This window comes from Melanotaenia boesemani, chromosome 3 (assembly GCF_017639745.1).
Source record: "Melanotaenia boesemani isolate fMelBoe1 chromosome 3, fMelBoe1.pri, whole genome shotgun sequence".
In the NCBI taxonomy this organism is placed as follows: domain Eukaryota; kingdom Metazoa; phylum Chordata; class Actinopteri; order Atheriniformes; family Melanotaeniidae; genus Melanotaenia; species Melanotaenia boesemani.
In genome coordinates, this window is record NC_055684.1 from 29,035,534 (window position 1) to 29,063,418 (window position 27,885).

The window sequence follows — 27,885 nt, forward strand, 5'->3', positions numbered from 1 at the left end:
ACTTTGGTACAGCTTAAAAGGAGGGTTTCTGTTGATCTACTGACCTCCCTCTCTTTTGTCTCTCAGGGTCCTTTTGTTTTTTTCTTCCGCATCGTCTTCAATAAAGAGGCAAGGGATGCAATGAAGTACTGCTGCAGCCGCAAGCGTCCAGATCACATGATCAAATCCAAGGCTTCTGTGAGTTTGTCAGCACAAACACAGAGGAAATACCTTCAGTTAATTTAGAGCGCTGCTATGTTTCAGTTATCACTAAAACCTCTGTTAAATTTATCTCATTCCTTAAAAACATGCATTAAATTTTTACATTTCATTTCATTCATTATGTAAGAGCCACGGTCAAGATGGATGTCAAAGAGACAGAGACACTAACTTGTTAACACTGCTCATGATTTTCTCACCTGTGCCTCCAGAGCTATAAATCCAACACAAACTACATGGACGGCAGGTTGTACCACCTCCCCTTTGGTGACTCCAGTGTGTCTCTGAATGGCACCATGCAGAGCGGCAAGAGTCAGCAGAGCTATGTGCCATTTGTTCTCCGGTACGGAAGTTGTTTATAAAATAAGATCAATGTGCTGTTCATACTGAGCAACAGGAGAAACTGTACAATAATTTATCTTTACATTCAGGGATGATGGATTGAATAGCAGCCAAGCACACATCGCTCTAAACGACCACACGTCACTCTTCCATGAAACGAAGAAGCACCTGGATGAACGTGACAGTGACTCAGACAGCGATCTGTCTCTGGAGGACGACCAGAGCGGCTCTTATGCCTCCACACACTCCTCTGACAGCGAAGATGAGGAGGGTCCCCTCCCCCCAGACGAATGCTGGGAAAACCTGGCGTCCAATGGTGCTAAGAGACCCCAGCCACACGGTAAAGAGGATCATAGTTTCTGCCATATATATGTCATCACTGCATTACAGTCATGCTGTGAAGTGTTTGAGCTCAGCCCCAGCATGTATGCTGTCATCACAGGACTTTGAACTTCCTCTTTTCCTTTTCTACAATAAATGGGTTTTATTTCACACTTTTCTCAGATTTAAATTTATGCAAAGCTACAGTTTTAATGAGTGTTTATCATCACACAACTCCTACTTGGTTTCCCTTCACTGAATATATCAGCAGTAATTTGTCTTAGACATTCAGCAGAGTGTTAATACATAGAACATTACAACAGAATTCCATTTCAACAGGCTAACAATTTAAAAGTCTTCTTCTCGTATTTCCTCAAATCAGTATTGTCTGATTTGTGTAAATGACACTATCATTATAGCTGATAGAAATACACAAGAGTGAGCAAACCACTAAAACGCTGTTAACTGAATCAACCCCTGGGCCCCTCTGGCTTTAGATTGAGGTGGAGATTGAAGGAGGTTGGTTGTACAAAAGTCAGTCTGAGTGAAGAATGACCTCAGAGGAGGGATTTTAGGAATGGTAAATTGACCAACTGACTCAAACAGAAACATGTAAAAAGATCACTGGACTAGAGCAAATCCATCCAATTAAGAATAAGGTGAATTTGAGAGAAAGTAGAAATGGCAAAAAGAAACAGAGAATTGCAAATACCAGGGAAAAGGTGAGAGGAAAAAGATCCTACCTATTGAACTTAAGCAAAAGTTACATTTAGAAGTCTGGACTTTTAGAAGTATTGTTTCAATTTTGCAGCTGAGACTAATAAATTTATTCCTCTTTTTATTTTACAGACAACAGTTTGAGTAAGATGTACTGGCCTGACGATTACGCAGCAGTAGTCGGTGATGGCGAGTTTGCAGGTGTAGACAGAATGAAGATGGAAATTTCAGAGCCAGTCCTTGGCCGTAGCATAAGGACATCATCAGACGACAGGTCGCCGGACTCCATGCTGCTGCCTATGCCCCCGATCCTCAGCGTCCACCCTCATAAAGGTAAAGCTCATCTCAAAGTCAGCAGCTGAACAGGAAGCAGGACTTAATTATCAGTGAATATTAAGAACAAATGGATTCGACCTACCTAAGCAAAGTAAACAAGTCCTAGATCAGGGTTTGCACAGAGAAATAATCTTGCTTTTGTCCTCTCCAGGGATTCTTAAGAAGAAGCAGCTTTCTCCTATTGTAGAGAGGAATGGTCCACATCACATCCACAATGAGCTTTGTGACAGCGCTCCAGGGTCAGCATCCCCACAGGGATCTTCTTCCAGTGATAATCGAGCTGGCCCCGCTAAACCCAGCCTGCCTGAGAAGCTGAACGGCGTTGCCCTGAGCATCAAGGCGGGTACAGTGGATGGAGACTCGTCAGGTTCAGAGTGAGTATGAGCACAAGCTTTGACCCAAAATACAAGATTCAGACAAGAATATCACAAAAAACACTAAAACTTAAATGTTGTTTGCTGCCTCAGTGTCTCCATTGTTGTAAAACCGTAGCCTCATTCAGTGTGTTGTCCAGCTGTCTGTCAAAAAACAGTCTGTTGCACCGTCCTCAGTGATTGTTGATTCCATTGCTCGGAGTCTGTCTCATTTTCACATGAAAAACTTAATGTGAAGCCACATGAGGGCAGCCCCATCCCTGAACAGTCCAAATATGTAAGACTTATTACTGTAACCTCTGCTGACCGCCTTTATTTCTTAAAGGAACAGTTTGTCTGCTTTATCTTCAATGCTCATATAATACAGATGATCCAGTTTTACAGTGGATTTTACGTTGTTATGGGCATATCGCTCCAGCTTTATAGCACTTCCCTGATCCAACTTGAGCCAAATCAATTATCCACCTACAGCGTGAAAAACTACAGTCTTCAAAAGAGCCTAATATCACAAAGTACAGATATCATACAAGAATATAAATAATTTATTTATGTGTACATTTTTGGCATTGATAATTTTTTATATGAAAAACGTGTATTATTTAACACAAGAGGCCAAACTGTTCATAATATTCACATCAAACTATGAGGAGTTCTCTGTTCTCTTCTCCAGAGTCCACTCATTCCCAACGCTTTTACCGTGCTGACATTTTAAAAGAAAGCTGCAGCCTCGTGCACAGCAATTATAAATAACTGCTTAATACAAAAACTTTTAGCTGCAGTTTTTATTGTTGAAAATGAACCCATTTGTTGTCGTGGACACACAATCATATATTCATGTCTCTTATTAACTTATGTCGAAATGTACTTTAAAGTCCCTGCAATGTGGTAGGTTATATTAACAGTACATTATGTTAAATCATAATTACTAACTAACCTTTTTTGCCCCCTTTCTCTTTCCAAAAATCATAGATTTTTATTCTTTAATTTTATCCCATGAAGCTCTGATCCTCATTTAATATCAGGATCACTGTCTTCAAATTGGTGCATCATTTTAGCATCAGTCACCAGCCTGTCTGTGTCTGAGGGTGTGCGTTTGTGTGCATGTGTGTGTGCACGTTTCATCATCTCACATATTTATTTTTATTTATTTTTGTATTATTCCTTGTGTTGCATTTGTCTCTAACACGCTCCATTAATCGCGACTTCACCCACCTCCTCCATCTCCTTGCACCATCCTGTTTTCCCAGCAGCCACTGCAACACCTCCATGTGACCTCGTTGACGGCCGGGTGTGTCTTTGCAGGTCATAGAGCCTCAGTCCTCAACAGTGACTGCAAACCAGGAGCAACAGACTTCCCTGTAAAAAAAAAAAAAAAAATTGGAAAAAGGAGAAAAGGAGGAACCCCACCCTTCCCCTTCCTCTCAATCATCGCTGAAGGAGTGTGTGCACATTGTTCTCTACTGAGTGAATGGATGCGTGTGTACATGTATGAATTTATACATGTGTGCCAAACTTCAAGAGCCACTGCACACGATCAGAAAAAGTTTCCCTTTAAAGAAATTGTTTTGTTTACATACTTGAAGCATTGCACTTTTTTTTTAATTTACTGCCCAGATTTGTTGGTGGTCAATTTTTTTTTAGTTTTATATTCTTTTTTGTTTGTTTGTTTTGGTTCCAGGATAATTATATTGTTGGACAATAAAGATGTCATGCTTTTCGGGTGGGTCATTAAGTTGTAGACTTGCAAACATTCAGGGAAATATCCTTCTTCATACGTACCTTTTTTGTGATGTCTCTGGTTGCTGTGTGAGCTGCTGGCATCTGTGCCAGTTGGAAAAGGTCACACTCAGGTTATTGAGTTATGTCACATGGCTGAAATGTCAAAGAGGCACAGGACGATGGACTGTGGGTCGTCAATGGACGCCGGGGATCTTTGTATTCATGGCCGCTGAACTGAACTTGAAAACAGCAGAAAAAAAATCTGCTCCACATAAGCTACGTCGCATCACTGAAGATTGTCTCCAGAAGCAACAGAATCACAGACTGAAAGCCTTCAAGAGATCAAAACTGCATGTGCAGACGACTCAAAGGACTTTTGAAACACATTTTTGTTTTTGTAAATCACTGGGAGCACATTTTTTTTTACAGATGCTCTCACATTTCATTTTATCTGAGGGATGAACACATTCGAGTTCAGTGACTAAAAAGTTGCATTTTATAGACTAGAAACAAAACTTTGTCCTTTATTAAAAAAAGAAAAAAAATATGCAGACTTGAGCTGCAATTCTATCTGAGCTGTAATCCATTTCTACTGTACAGAGTGACTGTAAATGAATCAAGAAAATATCTTTAAATGTAAGTAGGAATCACTATTGATGCTCTGAAGGAAAGATCCTCTAGGAGTTACTTTGTCATTCAGATTGATGTGAAACTTGTTGATGCCATTTTACCAACCACGTGAACTTAATGTATAAATTCCATGCCATAAGAAGCAACACTACTACATCAGTCATGGTGTTATAACACTGCTGTCCAAACAGAGAATTGTCTCTTTTACTCTGCTCTTGTTTTTACCAATTAAAATATTTTCTACCATTTCTGGCTTCAGCTGTATGATTAAGTTGTGTTGGTTGTTTTAGAGTTTTGGTTTTTCACAGCTTGTCAGACTAAAACATTTTGCAAACACTAATTGGATTTTCAATTTCATTTCATTCTTTTATGTTGCTCCAAACAGCCTGTTTGTTGGCTTTATGCTGGAGGGATGTTACCACTCACATTCATTTAAAAAAATCAAGCCTGCCTGTGTCTAAATCTGCCATCCAGCATCTCTGTGTCTTACTCATATAATCATTACATTTTTATATCCTTACATTGTAGCTTTGATGCTTTATGTGTTGGATTGTGCATTCACCTTGGCAGGCAGCAGCCCACAGAAAGAGATTCTCTGGCAGAAAACTACCAGTGTTATTCTTATTATTTTCAATAAAATGATCTAATCTTTTTTAAATAGTTTTTGAGCATTTTTGAGAATTGTAAAAATAAAGACACTTGTCTGTAATTTAAAAAACTTTGTTTATCTCCTGCTTTAAAAAAGTGGGATAATCTGCTACTTTAATTTTATCTGGAAAAACGAGCATATGAAATGAAAGATTAAAAATATATCCTAGAAGTTTTCTTAAGTCTTTTTTATTATAACCATATCAATCCCAACACTATCAGTTGATGTCTTATTTTTGGTTTTATTTACAATTGTTTTAATTTCATTTTCACCCACTTCTCCAAGAAACAGAAGAAACATAGATACTGCCTCCATTCCAATCACACTCTACTTGCCCATCATTGCATAATTTGATAGAATTAGCAAGTTTTGATCCCACATTAACAAAATAAGAATTAAATTCATTCACTACTTCATTCATGTTTTTCAAAACCTTATTATTGTCGTTAATGAGCATGCTGGACCATGGACACAGAGCTATTACCTATTACATTATATCACTTTCAGCACAGACTTATTTAACTTTACAATACCTAACATGGGGATTCTGACCTAACATGCATCTTTATGCTTACAGATCCACTGGTATGTAATATGTCACAGAACATATATATACATCAAATAACCAGCAGATGTCAGTACCCCCAAATGAGCTGTTAAACAAACGTAGCTTTGAGTAATGAAACTTTTGACTAAGTAAGAAGGTCCTCAGGAGTTCCCCCTTCACTCCATTTACGGGGCTTCATTACAACATCACTACTTAGACGCAGTTTTGAAACATTAAAACAGGTATGTGTGTTTTTTTCTGTTTAACGTCACCTATTGAGCAAAAATAGCTTGTTACTTCATGCATAACTCAACATCAATGACGCAAAAGTTTAGGTCTCCATCGTCAAGAGTTTTTGTTACTATCAAAACCTCTTTTTACTCTATACTTTAAAATTCCCATTTTCACCAGTTCTAGTATTGGGAGGTTTGTGGTCTTTTTTTTCTGAGTGCAGTAAGGGTAACAAAAACCATCAGATTATGCTGAAATGAGTGTTAAAGATTAGCATTCTTTCGTAGAAAGCGAACAGGTTCTTACATATTTAAAACAAGATCATTTGACAGGTTAAGGTTCTTAGTAAAAGAAGGATTTAAAAGCAAGAGGATAAACATATTTATCCATCAAGGTTCAAGGTTACTTTAGTAATACCCGTGGCTACATTTGTTTTGAAGAAACATAGCATTTGGCGCTCCATAACAAAACAGTTAACCTGACAGACAGGTTACAAAACAAAAGAAAAAGTTCTGTGTTTCACCATTTACCAATACAGCAGTAAGAACAAGTAAAAAGATAAATAAACTCAAGATAGATAAAACAAAAAGAAACCTTAGAGAAATTAATTTGAATGTGCTTTACTTTTCAAATGATGCTGGAAAGACATTTTAGATGAGCAGTGTGTTGTACGGCAGTATATACAGTATTGGGATTTATTATTTGAAGCTGTACTCATGTTTTATGCCAGCAGAGTTTTGTGTCACATGGCTTAAAAAAAAAAGTCTGTTTAAACGTCACGTGATTTAGAGAATTTGTCCTGGAGACTCTAGATGGTGCTAAAGTTGCTCATCTGCTTTCTAGTCCATGCACGCAGGATTTTATCCTCTGCTGAGCTGCGGCAGTCTGAAAAGTAAACACAGACGCTATTCTTTAAATATTCTTCCCACGTGATGGTCTCACCAGTTATCAGCTAGTCAGTAATAATAAAACAATGCAAGTTTAATTACATGTACTCAAAAATGTTAGCAAATCAGAAAACTTTTTTTAATGCTGGACAACAAAGTAGAAAAACTGCAGTTTCCGGAGGCTACTTTTTTAGGGGTTAATTGAGTAATAAAAACCAACTCATCTTAGTTCAATAATAAGATCCAGTCTATAAAAAGAAAAAAAATTATTTGACCTGCTAACAACTAGTGACAGCCCTCAGTTATTAGCAGTTAATCCATTCATTTCAATCTGATTGTGACACAAACACTTTGTTGGAACAGATCATTTTATTAAAAAAAAAAAGATGGTTTGTATGGATACAGACATGTTCAGTTTAAATACAATCTAAAATTAATCTTATATATATATTTATATGTTTTTCATAATACTGGGAATGGACTACTTTTTAAAAACAAATTGCATCCAATGACATGGTTTGAATTAGCGCTATAGCTACAAGGAAAACATAGTGTAAAGTTTGTATACAAATACACAAAGCCAAAAACAATAAAACACACTTCACGCCTCAGTCGGCTCCTCATAAATAACACAAATCCAACAACGATGAACATGGAGGACAACTTGGTCACCTTTCATTGGTCCGTTCAGCTCCGTTCTTCATAAATACAACAAAAACACTTTTCTGATAAGAATCCCTATCACATATATGTTAGTTTGTCTGGAGTGTTTTCAGTTTGAGTCTTCAAGGCTGCTGCTTTTCTGCTCGGAACCGCAGTTGCAGAGCCTGTCCATGATGCTTTGCAGGCTGGGCTCCACAATGCCGAGCAGTGGTCTCTGGGAAGGGTCCCCGTTCCAGCAGGCTTCCATCAACTGCCAGCATTCCTCATCGAAACTGGGCAGCCGCTCCGGCCGAGCCCCTAAAACAACACAGACACAATTAAATAGCTTGCAGCTGAAATGCAGAGACTCACCAGTTAACACCAGGGCATCTTTTATGTATACTGACTTATTTTTCAGATCATTCTTATTTTAACCCAGCAATGTTTGGTGTGTTAAAGTGTTCCATGCTGTAGTGAGCCTGTTTCATCACTAAACCGGTTTTCCTGGCTTAAAAACTATTACGGACTAAAACTCATTGACATGTGAATGCTTTCAGTTAAACTTTCGAGGGACCAAACATGCAGCTTCAAGCAACCTCATTTAAAAATTAGCACATGCACACAAGAGTGGCGTGTCCATCAGTGCGGATTACAGCTGGTCATTAGACCCGGGACTAAACCCCGATTAAACATGTTCTTTTTGTATGCATGATGTAGATACTTGCAGTGAGTTTTGTAACAATGAACTTCCATGTGACTTGTATGTGGGGTGAAAGGAGTCTTTTAAGCCTTAATGCTAAAGAAATGATCTATCCATACATGCTCCAAAGTTTAAAAGTTTTGATTTTTCTAAAAATGAGGGGACACAGGTAAAACTTTGTCCTTTACCTTTTTTAACATTGTTCCAGAGCTGGTCCTTGCTGGAACACTTCTCAAAAGTTTCTGGAAGTTTCACTGAACCAGTGCAGAGGTACCAGAACAGGATCCCAAAGGCATAGACATCAACTGAGTTATCATACTTTCCTGTCAGGAGAGGAGCCAAAGCAAAGTTAAACATTTCTGCTCAATTGGGTGTCATTTTCACACAGAAAGCTGTAAGCAGAAATTCAAACCTTAACATCAAGCATGTTGTACATCATATGACAGGACTGCCCCTTAAGTAAATAAAGGTCTATTGATTTTTTTACACTGTGACCTCTTTTTGACAAACTTCAGAGCTACTAAGCAGTTTGAAGTGGTACTACAGGAGTTTCCCCATGAGGTAATTACCAGCGGTGTGACTGTTAGCGTACCTGTAAACAGCTCTGGAGCCATGTGGATGGGCGTTCCAACAATGCTGCCAGACATCATGGCCTCTGGTTTACAGAAGCCAAGGTCAGTGATCTTTGCACGGTTCTGTTTGTCCAACTTAAGGGAAAGAAAGAGCAAAGAGACGGTTTCAGCAGAGTGAAAAGATTAACATTATTGTGTTCTTTAAATAAAATGTTGCTAAATAATATTACATACAAATAAAGTGCCTTTGAATTATATTGAACCCAGGAATTTAAATGTTTGTCACAATTTGGACAGGCGGCAAATACTGTTAAATTCTACATTTCCTATGGTTGCTGAAAGGCTTGAAAGGATGAATGCACATATATTGTGATAGAGTAAAGGAAAACAATTAAAAATGATCAGAAAAGGTAATTTAAAATGAAAAATAAACAGAGTCCATTTTGTCTTAGACTAAAGAATAAAATGAGTTATTAACAACATAATAAATGTATAATAATAAATATCAAGTCTAAGGAGAAGTAATTTTCTAATATACATCTAATTTATACATCTAACATTTCTGATATACAGGTATGTTGTAGTTGCAGGATTCGCCCCCTGCTGGACATTAGAAAGAATGCAGGTTTGAAACACTTCAGCACTGAATTCATCTTCCAAATTGGAGGCTACGTCCATCTTTTATATGGATGTGTAATACATATACACACATCAACACATACTCCATACCTGCTATAATTAGTATAACTGGTAATGGGTGTGAACTTACTAGAACATTTTTCAGCTTTATGTCTCTGTGCAAGAGACCCTGACTGTGCAGGAAACGAATCCCCTCCACCACATCCACAGCAATCAGAAGTCTCTCTTTCAGTGATAAACCAGCCTGGAGGAGATAGATGAAATCAGGAAAGAGAAGAGCGGAAAAAAGGGAGGTTAACTGAAGGTAAGGCGTATGATGTAAAAAGGTGATGTTCTTCCTATTAATAATAGGAATTTTTGCTAACCGCTAAGTCACCAGCCAGTAAGTCACCTTTAAGCCTGTATAGAGATCTCGGTGCAGGCGCTCCATGATAAGCAGCACCGCAATGCTAGAGCCACCCCCGTAAGTGTGATCGATCACAGAGCCGTGCAGGTCAACAAGTCGCTCATGCTTTGGCAGAGATCTAGAACAACACACACAGTGGTAGAGGTGAGAGAAACAAAAATATTTCAGTTGCTAATGATAATACATTAAATACTTGCAACATCAAGTTGAGGTGAGGCAGAACAGCCTGCAGCATAAACAGAACATTTTTGACCACAACGTGGGTGGATTATAGCTGCTGCAAGAAAACTGTCAAGTTCAATAAAGAGCTATGCACTTCATAAATGCAGCTGGTTCTGAAACTGCTGACATTTCAGTCCTCAGTTTCTCATGCACACCTTTAAGTGTCAGAAAGCTTATCTTTGCTGACGTGTTTATGAAAGTTTTCACACTCACCTTGTGTAGTGAAACTCTAAAGCCAAGTCGTTCCAGTGTTTATCATCGGGTGGAACCACAGACTTCAGGGCACACGGGTAGTGTCCTCCCCAGCTGTCACACAAGTACACGACTCCATATTGGCCCCGACCCAACTCTCGCCCAAGCTTAGGCTTGCCTATGAGGATGATAGGCAATAAAAAAATATGCCTCAAGACAACTTGGAGCTGAAAACATAAAATAAAGATTGCGTTTTTTACGTATACATTATTTCTTTTTAGGTTTGATAGAGATATTACTGGCTTCTTTTTTTTTTTACAGGTCACCACCCACTAAGAAATCTGTTTACTGGATAATTGGCCTTCAGTGTGCAAACAGACATTTATGCAGCATTTGATTTTGTGGTCATGGAAGCTGAAACTGCTGAAAGCTATCACCTGTGCTCAGCTGAAACTTGAGGTTTCAAGTCTACAATAAAGAGGACTTTGTGTATATCTGTGTTTAAGAGCTGAAAAGAGCTATATTTGCATGTGCACAAATTCTGGACTCTTTAAAGAAGGTCCGGTTTTACAGCAAAGAGTAGGGACTTTGTAAGCAGAGTTTCGACTGTGAATGAACAATGAGAGGATTTGGTTATGACTCACCATGCAGCAGCACATCCCTCAGGGAGCGGCTCTCCAAAGACAGGCGGGCCAGGCGAGGGGCGTGGTCCTTCCTCACACGCAGCCACAGGTCTTCAGTGCGCTCCAGACGCCCTGTGTGCCCTTCTTCCAGCTGCAAACACCAACATACGGCATAATATCTTATTGCTATTAAAATAAATAAAACAACTGATCTCAATTGTAGAAGTTCTATTTTATTTCTGAGTACAAATTCTTTAATATGCTTTGTTTCGGTATTAAAAGTCACAATAGAAAATGGGTAGAAGTGAGGTGATACGCTACACTAACAGAAGTCAAACACTGCTGTACTCTTGGAGCTCTTCAGCTTCAACCAGCATATCAAGCATTCAAGCGTTCAACATTTTAACAAAATAGCAGCACATTTTTGGAAGTCTATCATCTTCATCCATCTTGCAACATCTCTTTTTTTGTTTATGTAAACAGCATCTTTCAAAGGTTAAATGTTCTTATCACAGTGGCAACATGAAGCTCTCAGGCACTGCTGGCCAGTTTCCTTGACCTCTGTAGCGAGGTGGTCATTTCTCAGACTGTTTTATGCAGAAGTCTTTATAAACACAGAAGTTTTTCCTTAATCCATTTAGTTTTAGTTTTTTTTAAACCAGGGGGCAACAACAAATTGATGCCTCATAGTGAACATTGTGTCCTGTCAGGGATATTGTTGACCTCCTTTCAGATAAAGTGTGGAAAAAATTTCTTTTTTTCTTTTACTTTTACATGATTTTTGAGGCTGTTCTTCTTGATGTTTTCCTTGTTATTGATGTTATTGCACGACAAATGCAACCATGTGCTCAACATCACAAGGCAGCTTTGCAAACAACAACTGTTTCATACAGAAAGGCTTCAGAGCTGTGGATGTAAATGTAAAATAAATATATTGGCATAAAAAAAAAGCTGTAAAAAGGCACAAAAACAGTCACGTGAGGAGCACATTTTATATCTACTCCCAGCTGCCACCTACTCACCCTTTTATGTTTTTAAACAATATCCATAAAAATAAAATCTATCGAGTTTGAGACTGCATTCAGCAAGTTCTGGTACGCTGTAAAGTGAAGCGACACTGGGCTGAAACCAGAAGTAACCCCTCACAAACAAAAACATTGTGTAACTTTAACCCAAACTTAACTGCTCTGGCAAATGTTTCTTCGTTCATACCTCCCAGCATACTTTAATTTTTTCCCCCCACTTTCTCAACCCGTTCCTACACCACCCGACATGCAACACCACATACCAAGATACTACGAACAAGAGTTTTTATCTGTGTGATTAACTAAAGCTTTGTTTGCTATTCTGGTAGTTTCCAAAGAAACGTGACAGACTTCTGATACAGTTTTCTCTCCTGACTTGTCTGCACGGCACTCAAGCAGTATATCAGATTAATAACTAAATGGAGTTAAGATTATATCCTTTAAAACATTTACAAGTTATTGTCCCACATCGCACCCACTATAAGAGCGTCACACTTAATTACTGTATGTGTAGAACTGCATCCTGAATAATGAATTAGTGATTATGACAATGCTGACATGTGATAGTAACTAATAAAACTATTTTACTGGGACTGATTTGTCAGGTTGTTGTGGAAGAGGGGTGCTGCAATTACCCCCAAACATGGGCTTCAAAGGCAAAGAGATAAAACACAGAAGGAATTTTTTTTGTTGAACCATAAGTCAATTAACACAAAAGACCTAAGTGTCCCCATAAGTCACAGATGCAGTAGGTGCAGAGCCTTTTAGCCTATTCTGTTAAGTCTGGAAGAAAAATAAATACTAGGCTAAATTTCCTTCCATATATGTACTCTACATTTCTTTCTGCTAGCTGGGTAATATGTATGTAAAAAAAACTGCTAAAAGTTGCAGCTAATGCCAATTAATCCTCTCTTTATATAAATTATAAAGTATGACATTTTTATATTTATATATTTAAATGTTTTTTTCTGTAAATGTGGGTAGACTTGCATAAACGAGCAGACAAAAGCCTTTCCAAATGCAAGTAGCAGTGTGTTTACCTTCAGTCCTCTGAGGGCAACAGCCTATTCAGAACTGGTTCAGAAACTACAACTACCTCTACAAGAACTAGCTTGTAAGTGCGACATGAAGGGATGGCATTATACATCATCCTGCACGCTGTGTTGGACCACTAACTGCATCTTTGGAGATGATTAGGTTAGGTTATTATCTTTGACTGTGCTGTAAGTGTCAGCCTTAAACAACAGGAATGCCAGCTGTGCTACAAGCAGGTAAAAAGAAACGGCATTCTTTTCTGTTTTTGTCTGAGAGGTGTTGCTTTAAATATCAGAGCCTTTATGTCATCATTGAAAATAAGGACATGTAATGCTGGGCTGAAGCCAGCACATATCAGTGATCTGATGTGACTTTCTCGTTGCACTCAAAAGTCAGATATTAGTGAGGGTTAGTGGGTTTTTTCACTTGTGTAAAAGGGGCTACAGTGGAAAGCTTGCCCCATTTCTTTCATGTGTATGATTCATATTTGGGAAAAGCCATTTATTTCAGATACACTGTATATTCTGTATGTCACAGCCCTGCCGATTCTCCCTCTTAACCATTACATTAAACCACTTTGTTTACCTTTTTCATGCCCCTACAGTAACAGTGTGTTTTCACTGGGCTACAAAATATTGGTAGTTTGGTCATCAAGGTTACATAGGCACAAATGTCTGTTAGCAGACTGGAGCAAAGTTTTCAGCATAGCTTTGGGTATTCATCTTAAAAGACTTGATTTATTTTGGATTATCTGTGAAGGGGACAGCTTTGTTTAAGATGCTAAAAATGATGGCAGGTGTCTAAGAGGACCCAGTCTTTGTCAAAGAAGAGTAGAATTTCACCTGGCGGAGAGATGCTGCAAAGGCCTCGTGGGAACTGTTGAGCCGGGTTCTGAACTGGGAGCAGATGCTCCGTGCCAGTTTGGCGGCGCTGAGGCTTTCTATGGCGTCCTGGGCAACTTTACGCTTCCATTCTGGACTGATGGCGGGAGGGTTCACAAACGTTATCCTGTGGATGATCTATAAGAGACAGAATAATACAACAATAGCATTACCAAATACCAAATCCGTTTGTAAGTTATCACTGCATGTTTTCGCAAGAGATATTCTGAGACTCTAACCTGTTTGATTTGTTCCCAGACGAGTCTTGTGACAGAGGATCCTGAATGAAAGGTGACCTCCACATGATAGGCAGCATTTAATAACTGTGAACATGGGAAAAGGGAATAAATAATCTAAAAAAAAAAAAAACTGTTTAAGGTAAGAATGTAAGTCATCTATTAGGGCTGGGCAATATATCGAGATTTTCAAATATATCGAGACTTTATCAGACGCGATATAGAAGGAGGGAATATCGTTTATATCGAGATAGCTTGTTTTGAGTTACAAGCATCTTTTTTTTTGCATTTTGCACAGCTGTATTTTGATTATGGTCATTGAAAAGTATTTTTAATTGATTTTGTTTTAAGAGTATTTAATTTAATATAAAGGTACTTTAATTTCAGTCAACTGTTTTAATGCACATGTGCTGCTGATCCTTAGTAAAAGTGTCTTTAGCACTGAAGGCTGTAAATTAGAGCTGTCTCTTTGGTTACTTGACAAAAAATATATATATATCGAGATATATATCGTATATCGTGATTCAGGTAAAAATATTGAGATATAAGATTTGGTTCATATCGCCCAGCCCTCTCATCTATAGTCTAGAGGCCTCTGACAGAACCAATGAGGAGTCCATGTGTTACCTTCAGTCTTATATGTTTAGCGTTTTCTTCTTTGGTTTGCCAGTATGTCAATCTGATCAAATCTGATCATTTGTTTTATCTTTTAATAATCAAAGATGGCACAGTCTAGTTCCTCCCACCAGCTTTGGTAAATACTAAAACTCTTTTCAATAAACATTTAAAAAAGGACATATTGACATTTTAAGATGTTTCCACTTTAACAGCCACAATATCTCAGATCCTTTATTCCACAAAAAACTGCCCACCTGTTTTAAATGGTTAGATGTAATATTGTGAACAGAGGACTCGAAGTTGGACTTCTCCAGACTGTTGAGACAACGCTCCAGAGTTCCCACAAAGCTCTCCCTCAGATAGTCCACAGAGCTGATCAGCTTATTCGCAACTGCCTGATTCAAACGCACGACTATCAGTTCCTGGATCAGATGGATGCAGGATTTAATCTCCTTTGACGTAACAGGCTCTCCATTGGTTGTTACAATGATGTCTGCAGATGAAAGGAAAGTTTGTCAAGATAATAATGTGGCATGTGTAACCAATTAACAGAGAAATAATGAATTGATGTCATGAGCTATTCATTTGATGTTGTTGAACACAAATTTACTGATACACCATTTTCACAACCAAGTGTTTGTTTTCAATAATCACAAATGTATAGTTAATTATATATTTCTGATTTGATTTGTTTCAATCATTAACAGTATTGTGAGCTCAATAAATAAGTACGTAATTCAGGCCAGCACAACAGCAAACTCGTTTTGTTTTTCCTGAATTAATCACATTTATTTTACATAGTTCAACTCTGTGTTTTCATTTGTTCTCCCTCGAGTCATGTGCTCCCTCCCTGCAAGAACCAAGTCACCCCCTCCCCATTTGGGAGTTGTTGTTGTTGTTTACATACATGCATCTGATAGTAAAGCTTAAAGGAGCTGACTAATAGATCAACGTGGGCAAAAAAGTGGGGTGTGTGGGGACATAGACACAACAAGTTTAAGAAGAAAATCATGACTGCTGGTTTTATGTAAGAGCTAAAAAAGAGTGTTTTGATGGCACTACACCACATGAGGAGCAAAGTGTGTTTATGTTGCAATGCAGGTGATAAGGTGAGTCTAAGAAACTGCATTTTTCTGGTTTCTAACAACAAATGACTACAAAAAAGGATCAATGTTTAACATTCAAACTGGATTTCACTTAAAGTTACCCAGATACACAGAAAAACTGCTTCCTGAACATTGTCAGGATTGATGAGACGCTACTTTTAAACATTGATCCATGCAGCTACAAACTTTGTGGAGATTGCAAGCTGCAGTGGGTTTTGTAATGCCCCCTCCCCTCAGATGAAGATAGTTTATGAAATGGCTTTAAATAACTGCACCCAAAAAAAAAAAAAAAAAAAAAACTCCAGCCAGTAAAGATAAGTCACCTGCCCAATTCACTTTCATCTGAGTCCAATAGGCATCATCACAAATTGAAGCCTGGACAGATAAAACAGACGTAGTATGAAGAGAATGCAATCTGCCTGCCAGCGATGGTCATCTTCTGACATGGAGACATAATAAAGAGGGAAGTCTTTCTTATTATGCCCTCTAACTTAAGGAGCCAAATAAATAAGGCACAGAAGTGGTCGTTGTTGACTAATCAACTGTGAAATCACTAATTCAAAAGGTCATTATGGAGTATAACAGCAAATTTCCTATTTCCAATTATCTAAAATAAAATATATATAATAGAAAAGCATTCAAGTTTATACACAAAAGACTCTCTTTGCTGAAAATGTAGGTTTTAATTTAATACATCTAAATGTAAACAACCTCAGGAATTAATGTAATCCCATCTAACAGAATCTTAATTTAACATAAATTTGCAATGAGCTCTGAAGACTGAAGACACTTGTCTCTGGCCTTTATAGGTACAAATGAGCCAATACGTTTCAGTCTGTCATTTTAAGAGTTTTTAATTTGCTAAAAAGATTTGCCATTCAACATCTAAATCTGATGAGCATGTTAAAAAATTGTATTAGATTAAGTAAGCAAACAGCAGTGTGCCAACACCAGAGATTTATAAATCATGTTTGTCGACCAAAAACGGCACTTAAACGCATCACCTGCTGCTTAGAATGTCACACGGATATCTTCTTTAATATTCACTACATAAATAAATGCAGTAGAATTACAGCATTGTGTGTGCTCAATATAAAAGAATTTGGCTAAGCATAGATCACTGAGGAGCGCTTCATCCCAGCACAAGATCACAACAGATTTCCCTCTCACAAGATGGACGTCATGGCTAATGATGAGCACGCAGCATGTTCAGTGATTAATAAAATAAATAAAAAAAACAAACAACAATAATCACCAATATTCACATTCAGCTCCCATAAATGGTCTTTTCTGCCTTCACTATAATGATGTCTGTTTGACCAATCATATGACTACAGCACACACGAGCAACGCAGCGTCTCCTCCTCCATCCTTGCTCATATGATATGTTGCCTGAAAATGAGTGACAATGAAATATTCCAGCACTAACACATAGGCCCTCTCCTCACTGGGGACAAGTTTTGATGCTCAGTCCATCATGCTTTATGGACACCCAGTGCAAATAAAAAAAAAAAATGAAGTACACAGATAGTTGTCTGTTTACAGTTTTGAGCATTACTGAGCCTGCAGTATTAAGTTCCCTTTTTACTTCAGTCACGGACGTTTTGTGGTTAATGTTGTAATTTGATTTTCTTTCTGTATGAAGGATTACTAAAAAAAGGTTTTCAGCAAATCTTTGACAAGACAGGGTAAGGCCCAAAAAGTGATTTTGATGTTGATCTAGATCAGGGGTAGCCAACGTTGGCACCAATCCGGCAGGTTTTCCAGATTTCCGTGCTCCAACACACCTGACTTAAACTAACGAGTCATTGTGGAGATCCTTATAGGCTGTTGGATCCATTTAATTTGAGTCAGGTGTGCCAGAGCAGGGAAATCTGGAAAACCTGCTGGATTGGTGCCCTCGAGGACCAACGTTGGCTACCCCTGATCTAGATCTATTAGAAACATCTATGTAATCTGCATAGACTTGATTTAATTACACATGAATCAATGTTTTGTTTAAATCTGTCAAACTCTGTTGAGTTTTGTGTTGCACAATGAAAATTAATAAAATAAAATTTTAGAAAAGCAAAATGGTGCATGTCTCGTAACAACTAGGTCCGCACTAACAAACCTGTGAACTCTAGATTGGCTGCGTCCTCCAGTAGCTGCTCTTTCATACTGGCAAGAGTCTCCACTATCATCTCCTTCATCTCTTCCTGTTTGCGGTTAGCAATGGCCATAAGGGAGTTGAAGAGTTCGCCCTCTTTCTCACGGGTGTACTCCAGCCTGCGGGGAGTAATTTGCAAGTCCCTCTGCATGTCAAAGGCCTGCAGCGAAATGAAACACAGAGGACACAGGTCTGTTAGTGTTTGTGTCAGGGGACATAGTGTCAAACACACTAAGACGAAGCAGTTCATGCAGTGACGATAGCAAAGGTTAAACTATTTTGCTGAAGCAGTAAAACCAAACACACAGATAGCCAGTGCTAAGACTTGTCTAACCTGGTTGATGAAAAGATCCAGACATCGACAGTGGAGCCCATTAAGCAGGTTGGCAGCCTCCACCTGTTGGTTTTGGAGCACTTGGCGGGCAAATGGCACCAGTAATCGATGCAGTCTTTCAAAAGATTCACCCAACATGCTTTGGGGCTTAGCACCCGGGGCAGTCATCTGTGTCGGGGCACCACAGGAGCAGTTTCCAGTCGGGCTATTTAGGAGGCCAAGCGAGAGTAGTTGTTTGTGGAGGGCACTTTTTTCCCTCTCCTTTTCCTTCTCCACCCGGCGGCAGGGTTCTGGAGAGGCTGCGATTGTGGAGTCAGGGATGCGAACAAAACAGATGGGAAAGGAGAGCATCTCTTTGACGTTCCGCAGCTCAGCCACCTGCTCCGGGCTTAGGGAGTCCTGGTTGATGGCATAGAGCACGATAGGAATCACGTTGCACGTGCAGTCTTCCAGCGCCTCTTCAATGGGCTGGACACTCGAACAGGGCACCACCATGACCTTTGCTTCCTGAAACCAGCCACAATGAAACAATGAAAATGTGACACTCATAATAAACGTGTAGATGTTATAGAGGAATTCATTAATAAAGGTTGTTATCCAACTTTATTTTAAATTTACAATACAACTATACAATGGCTCACCCAGATATCTACCTATATAAACACAACAATCCCACCAAGTTTATTTGCAAAAGATGATAGAAATATCTGCCACGTAGCCAGAAATAATTGTAATTTATCATATGTTCTTTTTAGATACAGCTGTTTCACTGGAATGAAACAGGATTGCTCAACTCAGCAGACAAGAACTGACTATGCAGTATTTAAGCATTTTTTTTTAGATCTTGCTGCAGTAAAAATAGATCTGATTATATTTCCAGTTTACACTGTATTTCACTGAATAAATCCAATGCAGGTGTATGGTATTTAAGACAATTAGAATTTATAAGGTGCAACCTTGTTCTCGTGTTAACTATAATAAGGTCAACAAATGCAAGTCTTAGTGCTTCAATCAGTCTGTTGTAGATCAACCCCATCCCCTGCAGAGATTCTATACAATGAGGCCTTTCTCACACATGAGACATACAACATTAGTGGCTTCATCAATCTGTTACAAGAGATGGTATTGATAATTTTTACATTAATGTTCCTCAAGCTTCACTCAGATATGCATGTGACAGTGATTGAGAGAGCCAGAGAGAGCATCCAATGATAGCTGTTTGCTGATAAAAGTAAAGTGAGGTATAAATAGAAAATTTTGTGGCATCATTTTTATCCTACATCGTCTCACCAAACCAATTCAATTTAATGTGGCAGGTTGTGTAAAACATAACGTGAGGATGGCAGCAGTTGAAAATGTTTCTTTTCTATAAGTTCATGCTCATTTATACTCGAGATGGATTAACAGTACTACAGTAGCAAACAGCATAGCTCTTATCAACATGAGAAAAAGTTATTCCGTGTTATGCTTTATGTCATTTAGATAAATCAACTCTTCAACTCACAAACTTAAACTACAAAAATAAGTGTATCTTAGTAGCAAAGTTTTTCCAGGAGCAATTAAACTTTTTTATGCCAGAAGAGGGTTAAAAAAATAGGAGAGAAGCAAAAACATCCACACATATCACATGCTTCTTCTAATTCTGAACACATAATGGTAAATAAATATTTGTGGTGGTCTTGGGAATGTTTGTGATGAGACAGAAATAAATGACAAGTTTCTTAACCCTTCATAAATAACAAGATTAACAAAAATAAACTTGCAGTCTGGCAGTTCGCTTGAGAGGGAGACTGTGATGAGGAAAAGCAAGCCAGAGAAAAGAAGCAGAAATGACCACAGCCAAACAAAGGAGACAGTCAGTCCTGTCTCCAAGAAGCAAGAGGCGAGTCCGCCTGAGCAGTCTCTCTGGAACAAAGATAGCCTGAAAACATTTGTTTCCAGTCAAAATCAGTACAGTGTTTTAATTGCCTGCCTGCAGCCTGTTTCCAACAACAAAGCTGCAAAATAATGTCAGAAAAGTGTTTTGAAGCTGCTCTGATTTATTTAATCTTTAAAAACCATCAGCATCCCTGTGAACAAGCTCTGTAGCAAAGACAAATAGCCATGTCTGTAATTAGAACTTCCTTATGTTTGCATATTTTCAGGGTAGATGCTAATATCACAGTCCTTCGTTAACAAGGGGGCTGTTTTAGGTGACCTTTTGGACCCCTGGTAGTCAACAAAACTCAACATGTTACTCAAAAGAATTTTAGAAACATAGTGGTATGTTAGGACTGGTCACATCTTGGTTAAGCTAAACTGGTAGGTAAAGGTAAGTTTCAGGGTGAAGAGCTAATTAACAAGTTGGTTCTGATCTTCAGGCTTCCAAAGCATGGGGCTGCGACTATAGCAGAACAGTGTGAATACCACAGGAAGCAGAGACATTCTGTGGCTTCATTTATCCCCGACTAAACATGGCTATGTCTTATTCATTCAGCAAGAACATAAAGCCCAGCAGCACACTGTTTTAGCTTGTGACAAACCCACGTTTACTGGCAGGTTAATAAGAGGAGATTTATTTTTCATCAAGTATGGAGGAAACAAGCATATGAGACAAGACTACAGAGGTCCTTCAGTTGCTGATCTATGACAAAGTTGGAATTGTTACTGGAAATAAATCAACTATCAAAGCAGCTTAGCTCCCCTCAAGTGTAAAATTTGTTGATTGCGTTAAAGGACTGCAGATCCCCACATGAAATCTGAAAGCGTGTGTAAAATGGCCACCTCCGTTTCTAACATATGTTTTCCTTTCAGGCAGTTGTCTATTTGACGTGGATCGAGAGCCAGCTATAAAATTAATGTTAAATTATAATAATTGTGAATGTGTGCCACTAAAGTTCTCACAGTTTGTGTAATTCCACAAATCACATAACTGAGGATGCAACTGATGCCTGTGAGCACAGTGTGTGTGTGTGTGTGTGTGTGTGTGTGTGTGTGTGTGTGTGTGTGTGTGTGTGTGTGTGTGTGTTGAACATTTGTGAACACTGATTTCATACAAAAATGTTGGATTACACTAACTTGTGAAGAAGTTATATACGTTATATGTTGTAATTTATGACACAAAATCTTAATTTAAGCAATGAAAGCTTAAATCTAGTTTGTGCAGTGTCAAGAGTAAACAGTGTCCCACAATTCAGTTGTAACCATGGCAATTATATCACTGCAAAGGATTTGGGATCTTTTTTACTTGACCTAGTCATGTGAATTGCACCAGACCAGTGGCATTACGTAAGGGGGCTGGGCGGGTGGGCCGCCCCAAGGCAGATCTAAGCCCAGTTTCTTGGGCTATGCAATGCTCATTAAAGGGCCTTGGTCTAAACGGTTAAAGGCTATTTTCCATGTGTTTCACATGAAAGGTATGACTACAATATTTACACCATGCTAAATCATTTCACTGCCACAGGATATTGCGATTTTCAGGTCACATTGGCTGAATTTGTTGCATGACTGTAAAATGTTGTTTAACATTTCTCCCTTTTCTCTCATCACTTCAACCTGTGAATATTTTAAACAAGTAGCTCAAAGCAGAAACGGACAAAAGATTGCTGTAGAAGAGTGTATTCCTAAAGAGCAGCACAAACCAGATACGGTTAAAAAACAAACAAACAAAAAAAAGAAACAAAACCTGAACAAATCATGAAAAAAACAGCTGGGCTCAGTAATCAATTTGGGAGCTGAGCCACGTGAGTAAAGTCTAGTTTAGATGAGACAATGACAAAAATAACAAATCGATTATCTTTTCCCTTTACTTCCCCAACAGGAGGAAGCACCACAGAAGATTAACACAGCATTGAAATCTCTCAGGCAAATCCACACCACCTCACTCACACTCAGATCTAATAACCAGAACCTGCAGTCTGTCCCACAAAGACCTGAAGACCTGTGGGGACGGAGCTCTTACTTCCACAGCACCCAGACATTTGAACGCTCTCCCCACCTCTATTAGAGCTGCTGACAGTATAGACAGCTTCAAGTCTCAGCGTAAGACACACTTGTTTAAAATTGCATATGGTTTAGCTGCTGCTGCCAGTCTACACCGCCTATAAGAAATTTTATTGTTTAAATTTATGATTTTATGCACTGCTTTTATGCTTCATGGATTTCATTGTAAAGTGATCGGTGAACAAATGTTACTGACAGAAATTAAATGATGTAGTCAAAGTACTTTGTCAAGTTCATCATGAATTATCGTCGTTGCACGAGGCTACATATGTCTGCTATGTCCTTGCTGGACTATGACGTGATTTGTGTTATTCGCAGATGCGATGGATCACGTACAAACTAAAAGGTTGTCAGAATGGTATACATTTATACTTCTCATACAACCACAATCAAATTCACTCCATCTGGATGGTGAAATTTATCTGGACAGAGTTTGTTTTTTCGGTTTGTGTGTGTGTTTTTTTTGTTGTTGTTTTGTTTTTTGTTTTAATGATGATGAGCCAGAATAAAAAACAAGCTGAAATTAAATTGGAGTAACAAGGCTATTTTTAAAATGTTAATATAAGAAAGCATAATTATGTAAAAAGGTGTAGAAGTAAAAGGTCGGCTGAAAAATAATTACTCCAGTAAAGTATAGGTATCCAAACTTTCTACTTAAGTAAGGTAACAAAGTATTTGTTCTTCGTTACTTGACACCTCTGTAAATTACTCACCATAACAATGCTCTTACATTACTGTATAAACGAACCTGTTATAGCTGATACACAACACCGTGTTGCTTATTTAATCCATTTTGATTAAATAAACTGTGATTATAATCCACCAAAAAATGTTTATCCTCCTTTTGTTTAATCAAGTTTCTGATAGTTATTCAACCTTACATTTAGAATTTTTATCATTGGGTGTCTAAGAACAATGTCATTACGACTGCTATTTTAAAAATCTGAATTTTGGACAAAAGCGACACAGGCAACACTTATACATGCTAAGATCCCGCTCACCATCATTAAGTCACACGAGAGTAGGGTCACTGTTGTGACCGGAAAAGGTAATATTAAAGGTAACATTAAATAAAACAAACAAAACATCATGCTCATTTCAGATTCAGTAAAAGTGTATAGAGATGGGGATGAGGGCTGTCTGCTACTTAACTACATTGCCTTTTTATCCAATCATCTTTATCTACTTAGCTTCACCGTCCATCAACATGTTCAGTTAAAAAAGTTGTAAACATTGTAATGATATCACCTGTAAGTGTCTGGAAACTGAATACAAGTATCACAGTTTGTAAACAGAGCAGCAAATTACTGTTGTGTGTTGCTAAGTAGAATTCATGGAAAGGTTTGTGTAAAACCATTAGCTGTGTTTCCGCTACATGTAAACGATCGTAGTGCACCATCACAGCAAAATAAAAGCCAGCATCCCTTCAGAGGTATGAATTTTTTTTTCAGATCGTTGCTGTCGGGCAAAAACCTCCTATGTCCAAAATTCATGATTTTTTTTCCCTTCATAAATCAGTACTATTGATCACCCTTTATGCCTGTCTGTAGTTTTACAAATATTTAAACAAAGATATATGATGTAAAACACAATACCAAGTTTGATGACATTATGTCCAAATATTACAAAAACCATACGGTTTTAGTCATTTCTTGAAAAATAACAGTTTTGGACATAGGAGATTTGCGTCTGACAGCAGCGAAATGTAAATTATACTGTATGAGTGGATCCATATGAACACAAAGTCTACACAGGAATGTGACACTGCTCTGCACAAAGTTTCATTTTGAAAAACAAACATGTCTTTTTGTGCAATGAACAATTGGCCTGGTTGTTATATCTTTAACTTGACACTTCCTTCGTGGCTGGGCGGCATTTTGTGTCTTTTCATGCCAAATGTGACGTAAACATTTTCATACATTTTCAGCACCTTGATCAGCCGTTCATTACATCTATCCGTTCAACCTCCTATCAGTTACATTAAAAAAAGATCAATAAATAAAACAGAAGATGTCAGGTAGTTTTCTGTAATGACTTATTCTTGGTTGCATTTTCAGATGAATAAACCCATATTAAAATATTTTCAAAGGAAAAGGAAGAAAGTCAAGAGACGTAAAATAAAGGAGAGGCTCAATGTTCTTGATTTATTAAGACTTAAAGTCCTCAAATTTTGAGGAATAAAAGTGACAGATGAGTATGATGGCAAGTATATTTTAATGTTCCCAATGTTAACTGTGCAATATTTGTGATGTACAAGAATATAAAACTTGTTGACTGTTTACTAAACAGTCAAAAGTAGTGGAGGAGAGTAGTGGGGGAGAAAAAAGTAGTGGCAGAGCAGGAGAGAGTAGCAGGGAAGCTGTGGCCCTCCCCCACAGTGTAAAAAAAAAATCCTGGAGGGAACCCTGATGTGGGTACCTGCATGTCACCTTAAGAGGGTTGATTAAAATAGAAGCAGCCTACCTGAAGCAGTGGGTGATGCAAGGTGATTTCCAGCTCTGCTAGCCTATGAGCCGGATCTTCACACTCCTCGTGGATCTCCAGGTCTTCCCTAGGAACTGTATCCCAGCGGCCACGGTTTGCAGCCAACTGATGCACCAGCTCATACTGGCCAGGAAGTGCCAGGCTAAGCCGTGTCTGTCTCCCATGGGTGAAACACAACTTTCGTCTCTTACAGACAGTGCCCTGGACTCCCTTGCAAGCTTCTCCGGCCCCTGGCCCAAGAGGCAGCAGCCTCTCCCCCAGAAGGCAGTTAAGTAGCTGGTAGCGGGCAGCACAGTCCTGGCCCAGCACCAGAAGGTATGGGGCAGCACCCACTGTGTTGCGTAGGAACTCTTCCTCATGAGTTGGGAAACAGATGCAGCTAAGCTGGCCTGTGAAATGAGACAGACAAGCAGCAGTTACATGAGATGGACTGAGTATGCAACCATGTTCACACCTTTTAGGTTTAAGTACTACTGTTCAGCACAATACGCTGAGATTAGATACAGAATGCCCTTTGTATTTAAATGCTGTTCAACACAAAAGCACATTAAAATACTGGGTATCATTTCTCTGGCTATCATTACCGGATCTAGCCTAAGATGTGGAGCACATGCACAAAAGAACCAGTTCACCCATATTATTGCAGTATCAGACATGATCCACTGGGATGCTGAGTCACAGTGAAGAACAGTTATATAACAAAGAGTGGACAACAACTGCCTATGTGTGTATCTGACATTAAATTTCACTTTTACCTAAATTTGCCAATCTACGACGTCATTACTTGACCTATCATGGCTGCAGCTACAAATTAATATTATCTATTAATATAGTTTCATCCTAATATGTGCAACCAAGAAATCTGTAATATGAATCTAGTGAACAGGAAAGTACATTTGGCTTTATCCGTGTAATGCAGCATTGTGATCTCGGTTTTTTTCTTGATTATGGATAATCTTCAGCTTAACATTGTTCACGCAACACTGAGGAAAATTATTTTGACCTTCTCTGTATGTAGAAAACAAACCACAATTGTGTAGGCTACTCCTGAGGATGCCTACACTATCACTCCAGCATGTTTAATCAATGTTTCAGAGTATGTATTTGTATCATATGACGAAGATATGCTCACAACGCTCATAAAATGCTTTAGATATAGGAAGGAAATAAAGGGATCAAAATATACAAATAGTATAAATGCACACCTAACCATTAACAAATTATGACACCACCAAAAAGAGACAATCTCGGGATCTTAACTAACGAATGCAGAAGTCTGGGCATATTTGGTGCACTTAAGTCTGCTCAGGCTTTTCAAGGGGGTATAATCTCCTTCCATTACTAATGAATGGATTTCTTCAGGCTGCAGGTTAGTGGAGTAATCACTTGGCAGCAGAAACTGGCCAATTCTCTTTGTTTTATTTCAGGTTGCACAAGTATTATCCAGCTGCAGATGTGATGTATTTCTGTCAATCATCCCAGGAGCTTCGAAAATAGCTAAACACACATATTCAAGAGCATGGCCCAGATGCTGCTGAATGTATTTAACCTTACCTGCCTCCAGAGAAGCTGAATCTGAGCTTATGGTCGATGCACAAGCATTGCTGTAGTTTTGCCTTATTTCCCGTAGGAAAATATTAGTCTCCTTTAGGTTCTTCTTCAGCTGTATGGAGTGTTTGTTGTAGCTGTTAAATATTCTCGTCAGTTCCCGAGCTAAAGGAGTCATTTTCTGTTGTACATTTCCCTCCATGGTGAACAGAACGTGCTGCTACTTTCTTCTTGTTGCGATTTGACAGGTTAAGCAGGTCTCAAGCAGAGCCTTAAAGTAGAAATGCTCAAACGAAAATGTGCCAATATCACACCTTTTCTGTTACTAACTAGCTGTCATGCTTGTTCACCTGCTAGACTGTAAAACACATCAACACGACAAACATTCATTGAACGGTAGCCGGTCTAAAAATGTGTTAAACGTGAGTGTATTATTAGTAAACAGTTTATTTAGTCCGTTCTGTCAGAGGACAGAAGAGAAATAGGCATTTGTTGTTATGTTGACAAACAGCTAGCTTAGCGACGTGACTGCTGGAGGCGAAAATTTCCCAACAAGCTAGCCTCCATTTCGTCTAATCTTAGCTGTCATTCTTCGTAAATATTTTTCCCAACTGAAAGCAAACTGAAGTGTTTCAAAAACAAATGATATCGATTGCACGATACTGTGTTGCCCACTAATGCGCTAAGTAATCTGTGACTTGCGACCTAGCTGCGGTCCACAAACGTTAGCGCTGCTAGCCAGATGGCATCTCCTCTCCGTCCCCACCTTGGCCTGGCACAATAAACATACTCTCTAACTTCACATTAATGGTCCAGAGCACTCTTTCACGGCCATGCAGTCTCACTTTTCAAATGGGAGCCCCCCAGCTTTTGATACCATGAGCAGCCGGAGCACGACTAAAAACGTCGGACTTTTCCCGATGAAGCTCCCTGGGAAATCCCTTCTTTAAAGTGCCCACGGACCAGAGAAGTCAGCGGACATCTTCCACCCCGGAGAGCAACGCCCGTCAACACAGCTAAATGAAGCTGTCTGTTGTTCCCCCGGCGGGAAAGAAGGGAAGGAGAACGGGGAGTTGTGTGGTAGAGCGAGGAGTGTCCGGACCGAATCACATAGCTAAGCTGAGACCAAGCAGTCAAATCACAGCAAAACAGAAAGTCGACCAGACCAAAGTTAGGGAAAGAAATGGGAGGGCCCAGAGGTGACGCACTGATTTCTGGGAAATGCAGAAATGTTTATTTAGTATATATCAACATCCATTTAAAAAAAAAAGAAAAGAAGAAAAACATTACACACTAAATCACTAAAATATAAGAGGAAAATTACTGTTGCCCATGCCTTAGTAGACAGGTAATAGCATTTTTTCTCTTTGATGTGTTATATATATATATATATATATATATATATGAATGATATACTTATGATTAGTTATGGATCTGCTGCTCTTTTGTTTGGTTTTAGTTTCACCGAGTTCTGTACGGCAATTCTTTTGTTTTACTTGGTGGTTTTTGGTATGTGTTTTGGTTTATTTCTTTCAGCAGGT

At 38.7% G+C, this 27,885-nt stretch overlaps 2 protein-coding genes across 6 annotated transcripts in view; one reads left to right on the forward strand and one right to left on the reverse strand.

The window, feature by feature from the left end:
- celsr2 (cadherin, EGF LAG seven-pass G-type receptor 2) overlaps positions 1-4,883 on the forward strand; it is a 59,444-nt gene extending 54,561 nt beyond the window's left edge. The window contains exons 28-33 of one of the 5 annotated variants that reach the window (XM_041981443.1): positions 67-177; positions 411-541; positions 630-880; positions 1,711-1,911; positions 2,066-2,288; positions 3,258-4,883. In XM_041981443.1, coding sequence (XP_041837377.1) covers positions 67-177; positions 411-541; positions 630-880; positions 1,711-1,911; positions 2,066-2,288; positions 3,258-3,285 — 945 coding nt within the window. In that variant the 3' untranslated portion in view covers positions 3,286-4,883. Of the gene's footprint in view, positions 1-66; positions 178-410; positions 542-629; positions 881-1,710; positions 1,912-2,065; positions 2,289-2,381; positions 2,826-3,257 lie in introns of those variants that run through there. The other 4 variants (XM_041981444.1, XM_041981446.1, XM_041981448.1 and 1 more) reach the window with 4 other exon arrangements.
- Positions 4,884-7,653: 2,770 nt separating this feature from the next.
- On the reverse strand, positions 7,654-27,522 carry dstyk (dual serine/threonine and tyrosine protein kinase). The gene is made up of 14 exons (XM_041980963.1): positions 26,351-27,522; positions 24,776-25,185; positions 18,332-18,838; positions 17,962-18,157; positions 14,997-15,235; positions 14,128-14,211; positions 13,850-14,026; positions 10,969-11,098; positions 10,346-10,502; positions 9,896-10,028; positions 9,635-9,748; positions 8,886-9,000; positions 8,482-8,616; positions 7,654-7,911 (listed from the first exon to the last, which is right to left on the reverse strand). The coding sequence occupies exons 1-14, from the start codon at positions 26,544-26,546 to the stop codon at positions 7,724-7,726; spliced, it is 2,781 nt and encodes a 926-aa protein (XP_041836897.1). The 5' UTR covers positions 26,547-27,522; the 3' UTR covers positions 7,654-7,723.
- Between the last annotated feature and the right edge of the window lie 363 nt (positions 27,523-27,885).

What these genes read in the sequence shown, in the direction of transcription:
- dstyk (XM_041980963.1), bottom strand. Translation starts at nt 26,546, where the DNA reads ATGGAGGGAAATGTACAACAGAAAATGACTCCTTTAGCTCGGGAACTG. An exon ending in GGCTCCAGAGCTGTTTACAG is followed by an intron (nt 8,617 to 8,885) that starts GTACGCTAACAG and finishes CTCTCCTGACAG; the next exon opens with GAAAGTATGATAACTCAGTT. An exon ending in CTGGAACAATGTTAAAAAAG is followed by an intron (nt 7,912 to 8,481) that starts GTAAAGGACAAA and finishes GTGTTGTTTTAG; the next exon opens with GGGCTCGGCCGGAGCGGCTG.